Source organism: Ammodytes marinus (assembly GCF_949987685.1).
Source record: "Ammodytes marinus genome assembly, chromosome: 15".
NCBI classification, from domain to species: domain Eukaryota; kingdom Metazoa; phylum Chordata; class Actinopteri; order Uranoscopiformes; family Ammodytidae; genus Ammodytes; species Ammodytes marinus.
In genome coordinates this window covers 21,549,518-21,562,624 of record NC_137219.1, presented here as the reverse complement: position 1 = coordinate 21,562,624, position 13,107 = coordinate 21,549,518, and the positions used below count along the sequence as shown (strand labels likewise).

Genomic DNA, 13,107 nt, shown 5'->3' with positions numbered 1-13,107 from the left:
ACGGCTGTGCTCACACTCATGCCTGAAGGTCCCTGGAAGTCAGAATTAGAAGCGCTGCTTGAGCAGAGCTAAAGTTAGGTTCTGACAGTTGTACACACCACCACGTTGTTGTCGCCCATGGAGACAACCAGTTAACACGCTGTCATGGCACTTTGCATCACACCTTATGCTTCAAAACCGTGGGGGCAGTTCATTCCAATGAGTGGGAAACATTTTTTTCTTTGTATTCACCAGGGTTCCCTTCATACATGCAGGACAGGTGATTTAGATACAGTAGGCTAAATAAAAGGCCTGAGCAGGTTGATTCCAAGCCTGACACACAATGCATTCTGGGAAAGGATCCTGTCCACCGGAAGTCCTAAAACAATTTGATTTGGTTAAGCTTTTAAGTAAAGAAAACATATGATGGCTAAACAGAGAAGCAGGAAATGATCTGAAAAGTTTGTATGTATTGTTTGAGGGATACAACACTGAACTACAAACATTAAGAATCAGACCCTCACAGTGACAACACTGGCCAGTACAACTGCAGCAATAAGCCCAACGGCAAGGATGAAACCTTGAGAAGAAAAAGTTCTTCAAGGATAAAAAATCCTCCTTTTGAACAAACGAGTTGGAGCACAAGCCAACCTGAATGGACTCCGGAGCTAAAAGCGGATGTCTCTGTAAAATGAGCGCACCGCGGAGACAAAAACACAGTGTTTGTCTCTCTTTACTTCTTACCATCCTGTCCTCGGTGTCACCCTTCTACTTGGAGAAAGTGGGAGTAATATTAAGAGTGGAACCTAACCCCGTTTGGCGGCTCTTCAAAGCTGCCGCACCAACGTTGTCTCTGGGTGAGCTGTGGAGCGGCTAAAGATGTCCACTGGATGTCTGAACCTTTTTATCTGGTTCAACTCGGACACAAGTCTCATTTTTACCAGCTTTATTCATCATAAAGTCTTAGTTATAGGAGCCTCAAAGGTCAACTTCGATAGCCATTTATACATGTAGAGTTCAGAGTTGTAGGTATCAAGTTAGCAGAGGACAAATAAAGGCAATATTTGCATAAAAGGCAAGTGGGATGGTGACGTAAGTTGATCCGCCCATCTGCCTGCGCAAGGCTTTGGCACAGAGTATGATGCTTCAACAACCGTGAAATTTGCAATGAATAACCCAATTCCCGGAGGAGAACTGCTAAATATGTTGTTGACTCCCTGGACATTGGTTGGCTGCCAACACCAAGTTAGAAGTCCACTTTGATCAAAATTATTTAAAAAAAGAATAAATAAAAAAAATAAAAAAATTAGGAGCTCCATTGTTCTGAGTATTCATGGCCCCCAGAGAATGGATATAAATACTTATTTTAGTGACTTCCCATTTTTTTTTCAAGCCATCATCAGATCAAGATGTCAACTTGTGCTAAAAAGATATACAAATCTAAAAGATGGGTTGCGATGAGGTTTACTAAGCTTATTCATGCTCCCAAGAGGACAATCCCCTTTCCATTTTGGACACTATACAAGCTTTCCTCTTGTGCCACTGTCTAGCTCAAAACATCAATCTACTAACATTACAGAGCAGGTCCTTTCCCCCATGAGCATAAACCCTTTTCTATGTCAATGAGGCCACGCTCTTTTCCCCTGACATACACCAGGGACTGATGCCCCTCATCAATATCATCACTTTATTGGTCGGTCCGCTGCAGGTGCTTAGTCTTGTTTTGTCAACTTAGCAGGCGCAATGGAAGCAAATTGATCACATAAATAATAATGACAGCAGGAATCGACTGCTTGGTAATCGATGGGGGTCGGTCGATGCAAAAAGTCAAGAGATGGCCTGAGAGATTATTAAATGCTGTTTTTAAAGGATAAATAACACACGCTTCTTCTTAGAGATGGGAGGATGAATTTATTAGCAATTAAACGCACGCCTTGCTTATAGCTCAATACACTCAGGGGTTCTGCTGTAACAGCCTTACCCGGGCTGGTATGGTATTACCAAAAGCTTATGGTGGCCAATGTTAGCTAATGCTTCTTGAGGCAACATGGGCTGATGCTGAGCAAAAAAAGACAATCTGGCCTTGAATGTGGGGTCAGTGATTTTGGAGAACGCTTGTTGTCTAAATCACTTTATGTCCAAATATCTCCTCACGATCCCCCACCTGTAGATACTGTGTGCGTGTGTGTGTGTGTGTGTGTGTGTGTGTGTGTGTGTGTGTGTCTTTTTTTTTCGGTCACAACTTTGGCTTTGTTACCAAATATCTATTACATCAGGATTGCAATACTGTAAATACATTTCTGAAGCTCATCAAATTAAGTTGACGCTATGTCAGAGAGATTTCGAGTCGTTCTCGTGTTCACCTTTGAATGTTGCTGCGTGAGATGCCAAACGTGTTGCGTGTGACCACTAGTTGGTACATATGAAACACCAGCTCAGAGTCCTTTGCTTTTTGGTTTAAATGAATTCAAAATATTTTTTTTTATATTTTTTTATCCAAATATTCACAAATGACCTTTTCATTTTCATCAACACTTTGGCTGTATAACTGAACCAATATCTAATGCACCAGGATTGCAATAAACACATTTGTGAAGCTCATACACTATGTCATAGAGGTTTTTGAGTCCTGCTCATGTTCTCTGTGAGTGCTGGTGCAGTGTATCGCAGTATGTTGAAAGGTCTTTCTAGCATTTCAACCATGTCCGTATGTCAGTGTTGGATGACACTAGCTCCTGTATGTCTCAATGTAGATACTGCCTCTGATGATTATGTCTTCAGCCCTTTTTTTTTGAAAGAAGAAGAAAAAAAAGCCTTTGATGTGCACTGTGGGTTAGACCTCTGATGTGCTGATATGTTGCTGTATTTAATCGCCACAGAGAAGGAAAAACCATCGGGGAAAAAATACTCTCTTTGTCCTCTTTATATATATAGCGTTGGCCAGAAACACAGTTTAGGAGAAGAGGGTGGTTTTCCAGAGCCCTTTTGCAGGGTAATTAGCGGATAATGATAAAAATACATTCAGAAAACCCATGCCTCTCACAGTCTTCCCTGTTCCCCTCCAAGTCATGTCCAGTATAGGGCTTGTGGTATAATGATGGTGGTGGTGTGGTGGTGGGAAATGGATCCCTTGCGGCTAGAAACCAGAGCAGGTCACAGTACACCGTGATAACATTCCCGAATCCCCACGCCAAGTTTCCTTAAACCTCCTCCTCTCTCTCTCTCTTCTCTCTCTCCACTTTTCCACTCCCCTGCTTCCTCTCTTCTCCTCCTCGGCCTCTCCCTCTCTCCTCTGCTTTCGTTTCCCCCTTTCCTTTCCTTGATATCCGATCCGGTGCAGACGCTCAGGTTACAGTTTTTACAGCTTAGCCAGCCCCTGCGCTGTATACATTCCTTTCTCCGCTCTCTTTTTCTTTTGCCACACTCTCCCAGCCCCTCGCATATCCCCGTCCCATTGCCCACACTCCCTTACTTCTCCCTGATTACTCACCCGGGCTTAGTTTACCGTGGCACACATTAAGGCCAGCCAGATGAAGGAAACACTGTCAGACTGTTTGGGTTTTTTTCGGAGGAGTATGATCCCTCACAAGGGCACATTGTGTGTCTCTATTTCTGTGTGTGTGTGTGTGTGTGTGGGTGTGTGTGTGTGGGTGTGTGTGTGTGTGTGTGTGTGTGTGTGTGTGTGTGTGTGTGTGTGTGTGTGTGTGTGTGTGTGTGTGTGTGTGTGTGTGTGTGTGTGTGTGTGTGTGTGTGTGTGTGTGTGTGTGTGTTTTTTTTTACTCCAGCGTTGGTCTGAAATATTGAAGATGAGAGAGGGGGAACAAACTGAGTATTTGTCATGATCACTCGGAAGAGAGAAATAAAAAGGTTCTCTTAAAGTTTCCTACAGAAAATCAATACATTAAACTTCACTGACTGTCTTGCCTTGTTCTGGTGGAGGCTATTATTATCATGCAATCACAGCACGGCGTTAAATCAACTGCGACTTTGCAGGTCGTTCACAGTTTGATTTGTATCCGGGGGTAATACTCTCATAAACATCCAATAACCTCATGTCATATAACGTTAAATACATCCATACCCTTTTAACTCCACTCAGCTCCTGTAATGTCAACGTAACAAAGAAGGTATTGAGAGAGAGAGGCTGCAAGCTATTTTCTACGTCCCTACTTTCTATCTGTGGATCAGTGTTTTCCTAAATTTAATCTGTAAGCAGCTGCTCGTGTGTGTGTGTGTGTGTGTGTGTGTCTGTGTGTGTGTGTGTGTGTGTGTGTGTGTCTGTGTGTGTGTGTGTGTGTGTGTGTGTGTGTGTGTGTGTGTGTGTGTGTGTGTGCGTGTGTGAGACGTGCGTGCGCGCGGCTGTGCGAGCTATAGGGGATGAAATTCTAGGTTGAGTAATGAGCTACAATCGAACTTGTTTAGCCTTTGAAAGTGTTTTGACACCTTAACCACATCTGCTGCTCCATTCATTCGCTGGTATCGATGGAGATACTGTACTGGAGTTGTCATGGGAGAGTGTTGTCTTTCCCCCATGCACTAACAATAAGACACCATATATACCTGCTGTATTGTGTATCTACACATCTTGACTATTCACAAGCCGCTACTGACGTTCCTATCCTGTCAGGAACATATTCCAATGACAGATTGAGCCGCGTTCATCAAATCAAATGAGATGTTGAAGTGTCATGTCCGCTCTCCAAAAAAGGAATGATGAGTGATGCTGAGTGTCCCTCTGTGTCCCAGCACCTGTCATCTGACAGGAGAACTAACAGGTGTGCAAATATAACACCATTTCTGACCGATCGTATACTTACTCAGTCAATCTGATCAATTATGGGGAGAAACGTTTCATGTTTTTTTCCACAAACAGTAAAACTGAATGTAGCCTTAAAATGTGTCAAGACAACCCTTCAGTGATGGCCATTCATATCTTTTTTTCACCCCTCCCTCCCCCCCATTCTAAATGCTCCACTAAGACCCCCTCAAGTGCTCCCCTGATAAGAAATAAGGAAATGTGTCCATGGATCCATGGAGAGACCCTGCCTCCAACACAGTGCAGACAGCAAGGGGATGGATTTAACTGACAGACTGAACATCATGACCTTTTTTTAAATTGTGAATTCATCAAGACACATTTTCAAAGTTTAACTGTTATCGATCTCCAATGCATTCTGAAGCGAGAACAATTCTGAAAGGGCTTATCATCCACTCGGGCTATAACAAGGTGGAACGCACAAGGGAAAATACCCACAATACAGTAGCAGGTTTTATTAGGCTATACCTTATCACGCTGAATTATTTTAGTTTACTCCCTGTTCCTTATTGTGCCATGATAATAACAAATGCATATTTGGCAGCTTTACTTTACTTACAAAGCATCTGGACTGTATTCAGTAAAATTAACATAATTTTTCCTTTCTTTTTTGTTTTCAATTTTGTGTGTTTTTACAGTAGCAGAGAAGCAGTGGTGATCGAACATGATTGATATAAATAGCCTATTAAATAATATAAATTTTGAAAAAAAAATATATATATATATATATTGTAACATATGGGTTATGACTCGCTTAAAGCCAGCACCATCGCTTTCCACCTGACAGCATAAAATCACAATCGCCACTATTCTTCTCGATGTGATCACCTGCACATCATCCACCCATCACAGCAAAACACTGCCAGTCTACCGGCCAAAATGTGTACCAACAATGAAGAGATGTAGACAAAGCGGACACACAGCCTGCCTCTCTCTCACTCACTCACACACACACACGCACATGCCAGGAACACTTTCTTTCTCCACAATGAACCGGGCTCAAATATCACAATGTGCTGCCGAGCAAAACGAATAGAAACAACGTGTGGGTGATTATTTGGGACTGAGAATCGTGCGGGCCGAACACGGAGGGAGACAATGTGCTCTCTTGTCGAGTGCGTAAAGCTCACAGTCAGACGCACATCTGGATCTCACGCCTCTGGGCAGCTGGACACACACACACACACACACACACACACACACACACACACACACACACAAACATAAACACAAACACACACCTCGACTCGAAGGCAAACCCACACGGTCGACACAGACTCGCAGAAGAAGAAGCATCGTGGATAGGCGAGTGTTCCCCCATTGATTTCCACTAATTACGCTCATTGGCTTGTTCTCCGTTGCACCGTAGTGTAACCGTATTAATAGTAATAGTAGAAGCACTGTTGACGCCTCCATGCACTGACGCACTGGATTTTCCATTAACTCTGGGCAAGCCATGAAAGGCAGGGCACACATGCACAAACGGCGAGGAGATGATGACATGGAGCGACAGGAACGCACACTGGCTGTATTCCTCCTCACTGATTCAAAACTTAATAGTAGCCTATAGGATAGTAGCAGACAGTGAGCGGGTGCATGCCGCATCCATTGTGCGAGGCGGGCATGGGTGCGCTGCCAAGGCTGGCACTCAGCTCAGCGCGGAGACATGACAATAGAACTTGGGTAAAAAATCATAAATCAAAGTTTGACTATCATGCAGCCAATAGCGTTACAGACAAGTGTAACGTATCTTTCTCTGAGGACGCATAGTGTTTCAAGAGACATGCACGCTCCTCTCAACCACTCCGCTTCCGCGCGTAATCACATGCAAACTGGGCACAGGCACAGACCCCCCCACCTTTTTTTTTTTTTTTACCTTCATCTCCTCGTTTATTTCCCTTTTCACCGGGTGCGCTGGTTTTCGGCTTCTCTTATTTTCCGGAGGTCTGCCCTCTTTTTCCATCTCTGCCATGTTTCCTCTGTGATACTTCTGTCAATATTTGCGGTGTAGGAGGAGGGGAGGAGGAGGAGGGAGGGAGGAGGGGAGGGGGGTGAGAGAAAGAGAGAGAGGCAGCTGTTTACAGTCGCCAGACGGCGGGTGTCTTGCAGCCCTGGAGCGGCCCGTGTGACGCTGGCGATGCCGCCGAGGGCTGGAGGTGCCCGGCTAAGTCAGCAGCCATCTTCTGCCCCGCACTATCTTCCACCTCCACGGTCCGTCCGTGCGCCAGTGGTGAGCCGCCTCTGCTGTGTGAGTCAAAGGAGAGAGGAGAGGTTGAGTGAGGGGAGAAAAAACGAGACAGGGGGAGGGGCGTCCGCTGAAACATTATATGACGCGCTGATGATCAGAGGTAGGCTATTTCTTTCTCGCTTTTCCCATGGAGCGCAATCAGAGCGGTCACATCCACTTTGCCGCCGCTCCCCTCATGGTGACAGTGTGGAAGCAGCAAACAGGTGCCCGCACGAACACACCCACTCAGAGTGTGTTCTCCAGGTGAGGTGTTGTTGGCCTTAATGACATTTTGGTCTATCCGTCACTCTCACACTTCACTCATTCAGTCACTTAACACCACGCACTTCACCAAGTCAAAGTCTGGAAGTTCCAGTGCGTTTAGTTGCATGTGAGCTGCAGCTGTGGTGGGTGCAGTGCCTTTACTGCTCAAATGAAGGACACACAGGTCAAGTTGAAAGCATGGCTTCATCTACCTTGCAAAGAGAAACCTGATGGTGGAAAGTTGATGATGCAAGTCAAAAAATAAAAAAATGTGTGTGTGTGTGTGTGTGTGTGTGTGTGTGTGTGTGTGTGTGTGTGTGTGTGTGTGTGTGTGTGTGTGTGTGTGTGTGTGTGTGTGTGTGTGTGTGTGTGTGTGTGTGTGTGTGTGTGTAATCTGCACAACAAATCATGTCATCATAGCAAGGAAAAAGGTTCAACACTCTCTGCAGACCAGAAGGAACATGTTAGGCGTGTAGATTTTTTAATGACTGAACCTACAGGCTGTTCCCCCAAGTAACATAATGCAAAGATTCAACAAAGGTCTTGCGTAGGCTAGATTCAACCCGAATACATCACACTTTTAGCCTTGACAGCGTTCTACATTGTTACACACAAATAACGGTGAGCTCCAGTTAAAAGGTTTAAAAAAAAAAAAAATCTGAAACTGATTTTTTTTTAAACATGCACCTGCCTTTCAGTGGTTTTAAGACAACAAGTGGACTTTTAAGATAACAGCCATCCAATTTCAAAACAATTATTCTAATAAATAATAGGAAATAAATAGTCTTTATTGTCCCAGGGGATTTTCTTTTTTCTACACACTTGGAAACCATAAATACAGATGCATGCAGGCCTCTTTCACAGCTGACATTTCAGAAAAGCGCAGGCATAATTGATAACGTGACAAAAAACGAGCATTTCCTTTTAGGTGAGCTATAGTTGCAGTGTTTTGGTATACTACTCTGCATGCTGGTGCCCTGACCCCCTAATGGATCATCCGAGCCATCGTTTTTTTTGATATTTGTGTCACCTGTGCTTTACCTGCCATGTAATTGTCCGCTGTGAAAAAGGGTCCACGTGCTCACAAACACATGCATTAAAATAGGCAATACGTTTTGATGCAATTTGAAGTTACCGTTGCTTTTTGCCTAGCTCATTAGAATGTTGAAATTACATGTTTTGAGTAGGCCTATGTTGTGACAGCACGTACTTTTTCCTAGGGGCCGCTCAGTTCATGCAAAATAGGGTCATCCCTGGCATATGAAACGCATCCAGATCCTTTCAATAAATGATATTTTGCTTCGGGCATGAATTTACCATTTTCAACTGTGTGTGCTACATGATGTCCTCTGACTTCCACTGGAATTACAATGAGTCTGGAGGGTGGAAAGCCGTTGAGAGTGTCTCGGTGGGGGGGCTGCTGCTCGTGGCATTGTGACACCCGTTTGAGCCTGAAACATCAGCGGGAACAGGAGCTGTGAACCGTATACATTCAGGGTCAGGGGGAGACGACTGGTGTGTTACAGTGCGGCCCTTGACATGCCTTGCAAACCAGCGGCTCGCCTGCATCCCAAAAAATCCTTCTTTGAGCAGTTTCTCTGGCAACAGCAGTTCAGTTTAGTGTAATGATTCACTAAGAGGAGCATGTGTGATAGAATATGGGATGAAAAATACAGTTGTTCTTTTGTTAATTTTTTTTTATTTGAGTTGCAATAAATCATGTTGTATTTGGTTTATAACTATTTGGTTTACAACTAAATATTGTTTTAATATATATTTCAATATAAAAAAGTGACTCCATTTCCCCAACAACAGTGGAACAACAGTTTTCCTTTATCTGACACATGAATATACCATTACAGTAGGCCTATATGTGTTTGTTTTGTAACCATATTCAGTAAAGAAGACTGCAGCACCATGTTATGTAAGCTGTCCTTGAAGTACTTTCGCTCCAGTCCATTAATAAGCAGCAGGAGAAGATTCAATGAAAGCATTGTTTAACCTATAACGCTGCCGGGGCATTTCCCTATCACACTGTGAAACTGTCATATTGTCACAAGGATTGTATTACATGAACCGAAACATGAGGAGTTTTTTTTTTAGTTTTTTTGTTTTACAATTCAAAAAAGATTGGTTTAAATCATAGATAGTAAATAATAGGTTTAAATAGACTTCACCACTGTTTTCAAATGTTATTCAAATCATTTTAACTTCAACATAGGAGTTGTGTGGTTTTGTTGTGTGACGTTTGTAGAAAAACACAATTATGTAGGACATAACAAAGAAAGCTTTTATCCAAAGGTGTCTTTACATTGGTGTACAATCTATTAATGCTTTTGATCAACAGTATGCCTAATCAGACTTAACGAAACATGCAGATATGTCTGTCATTTACAACTATTTGACAAAAGCAGTGACCAAGTTATTTAAGTAATTTAAATAAAACAAACAACGGTGAGGGATTATTTGCTCCCTTATCTTTAAAAAAGGAAAAAGGAGAAATAAGAACACCACATTAACATTACCAATGGGTTTCCTATACTAAACCTATGGTAGCCTAAGCTGTAAGTGATCAAACATTGCTAATGTATCAGACCACAGGTCGGTGCTGTCCTCATTCAGCAGCTTTGCAAATGTGAAAAATAATAAAATCCACAGCAAATGGAGAGCAGATGGGCACCCCGCATTACTTGCCCATAGGCCTATGTGTAAGAGTGCTGGTACTGCTTGGTATTTAGGCTACTTGTGTGTATCAGCCCCATCCTGGGGAGACAGTGCTGAAGGTAAATTAGCATTGTATCAGTTTACATTGTGCTATTTGCCTATTGCACAACATCAGTGATGAGATTTCATATTTTAATGGTAGGCCTACATAAACAGATTATTTTTTATAAATGTAGCGTAACTCGATAACTGGCAGCATACACTAGATAACTATACATTTAATTTCAAAGATGTTCACAATATCCATCTTAATGAACATTGTAGTAGCCTAGCCTAAAACTTATAAAAGACTTAAAAAGGATGTAGGGGAGAACGGGGTAATCTGAGCCACTTTTTACATTTGCTCCCCTCCAAGCGAGCTAAAATGATTTATCACTATTTATCACAAATTTACACATTTCCAATTAATTCAGGATGTTTCCTAGAAATTGGCATTAGCAGAATTTTTTCAAGACAAAGGGCAGTGAAAATATGATTGTTTTAAAAAAAGTTGTCATGTGGCTCACTTTACCCCAGCTGTGGGGTAAACTGAGACAGACCAGAAAAATCAAGGGGTAAAGTGAACCAGCTGGGGGTAAACTTATCCACTTACTTTTTCCACTCTGAAAATACCATAACAACACATATTGTAACAGTTAGAATCCTGAAAGCTAGCCACACATTCCAGAACTAATGTCGGACTAGTAAAAGAATGATGGGGTTTGGTCAATTAAGCAGAGCAAATTTTCTAAACACTTGAAAGTAACTCTGAACAAAATCAAATACAACATATTATAATTCAAAAGGTTTTAATAAGATTAAAATGAAAGATAGAACCAGTTAGATTAGAACACAGTCTGGTGGTCAGAACACAGGACCATTAGAGCCAGTTTGTGTCTGGGGGTCAAAGCATAGGAAAATCAGAACACGGGAGAAGACCCAACTGGATTACTGGACGTACAAATGTATGCAGATGACACGTCATCCTCGCACATGGAAATAACAGATGTGAGGTGGCCGCCAAATTAACAGAAGCAATGGCCAAAATTTCTGATTGGCTCTCAAAGTCCTGCCTGACACTCAACATCAGTAAAACAGCATGCATGTACTTTTATAATAGAAAAAATGGAAATCAGCCTGATATTATTGTTAATGGAGAAAGGATCCAGAATGTTTCACATTTTAAATATTTAGGAATAACAATTGACTCGCAGCTCTCATTTAAGAAACATGTGAAGCAGGTGTGTAATAGAGTCAAATTCAATTTAAGGAATTTTAGGTACATCAGGAACCAGCTCCCTCTAGATGCAGCAAAACTTTACATGCACTCCATGATCTTTTCACACATCTCATACTGTATTACAAGCTGGTCACAAACTGGAAAAACAACACTTGCTCCACTGCAAACACTTTACAAACAAACACTCAAGGTACTGGACAAAAAGCCATTACGATATTACCACTGTAACATAATTCAAAGACATAATCTCATGACTTTTGATAGTTTTGTGTTTCTTGCGGATGTATGTTTAGTTTATAAAATAATGAATGATTTGGCCGCTCCTCCATTAAAGGAGTTTGTGTCACTGCGCACAGACAATAGGATAACTAGAACGTCCAACAGAGGGGACTGTGTAGTACAGTACAGATCCACTGAGTTTGGCATGTCTGTACTTTCAGTTAGAGCCACCAAGTCTTGGAACTTAGTACCAAGGGACATAAGAGAGTGGAACACCTTTGCTGGTTTTAAATGTAAGATGAAATCATGGCTGAAATCAACCCAAGCATGTAGCCATCATGTTACCATACTGTTGTAATGTTGTTGTTGTTGTTGTTGTTGTTGTGGTGTCCTAAATGTTGTGATTTTATTGTTCGTATTGTGTTGTTGTGTTTTACTGTTGTGAAATTGTGTGTTATTGTTTTTATACTTCAGTGTTAGGTTCCCATCTTGACAGAGATGTAATACTCTGTTTCCTGCCCAGGGACTACAGATGAAAATTAGTTTATAGCTAACTCTAGTACTGCTTATGTGCTGTGCATTGTCCCTGTTAAACAAACAAACAAACAAACAAACAAACAAACAAACAAACAAACAAATAAATAAATAAATAAGATTATAACATCAGCCTGTCATACTCTACAACTAGGCCTACTCTACATTCCAGCCCTGAAGGTTACAGGGAAAGATGAGAAGGTGCTCTTTCTGTGTGGTTGCCCCAGGTCGTCTTCCTGGTGTATTTCCTTGGCATGATGGCTTTTCTACAATGTGTATGACATTAAAATAAAACATATGTTATGTAATATTACATTAAAATATGTTTAAGACTAAACTTAACTTGTGCCTCATGGCGGGGGAAAGTGAGACAGTGCCTCACTTTCCCCCACAGCATTTGTTTCACTTTCCCCCACCACCACAATTTGAGAAAAAACTACCTCTCTTACATTTCAGGCTAATCTTTAGCTAATATCATCACATGGTTTTTATATGTTGGTAGTTCATTAACACGTATGATATAAGTTTTTCTACATTAATACATTTGCTTTGGCACAACAGTTGATTAAGTTGAAAGCAAGGAAATTTACTTTTACATGCCAAATACCTATTTTGGTGAAAAAAACATGCTTACCACAGCACCATGAGGTCCTCTCTTTCAGGGCCATGGGGAAATGAGAGGGGCTTGAAAACATATATCTCACATGACCAAAAATGTTTTCCGTTGCCTAGATACAGGGGGTGGCTCACATTACCCGATGCCTCAGATTCCCCCGTTCTCCCCTATAGTCTAACTGTAACAGAAGACAACAGGTGTGGAAAAAATTTGAAAGTTTAAATTTGACTAAGCTTAAGTTCTTATAGGCCTAGGCCTGAATGCCGAATGAAGCACTGGAGACTAAACTTGTATTAAAACGCTCTGTGTGATGTTCTTTAAGCGAGGAACTTTGATAAAAAATCAAGGAAATGTTAAAATGTCTGATTTTCTAAGGGAGTTCAGCCAGAGGAGCCCTCCTCAGGATGGGGCGTGTCGGAATTTAGCGACAGCCGTCATTACGTTTTACGACGTAACGTGTGACGCGTTCAAAAATGGCTGCGCGCAGTGTCAGGTCGTGTGTTATGAAA

At 42.0% G+C, this 13,107-nt stretch overlaps 1 protein-coding gene across 1 annotated transcript in view; it reads right to left on the bottom strand.

Moving 5' to 3' along the window:
• sobpa (sine oculis binding protein homolog a) overlaps positions 1-6,767 on the bottom strand; it is a gene marked incomplete at its 5' end in the record, with an annotated part of 39,305 nt that extends 32,538 nt beyond the window's left edge. Inside the window, one exon of the mRNA XM_080042991.1 lies at positions 6,672-6,767. Coding sequence (XP_079899117.1) covers positions 6,672-6,767 — 96 coding nt within the window. The remainder of the gene's footprint in view (positions 1-6,671) is intronic.
• Between the last annotated feature and the right edge of the window lie 6,340 nt (positions 6,768-13,107).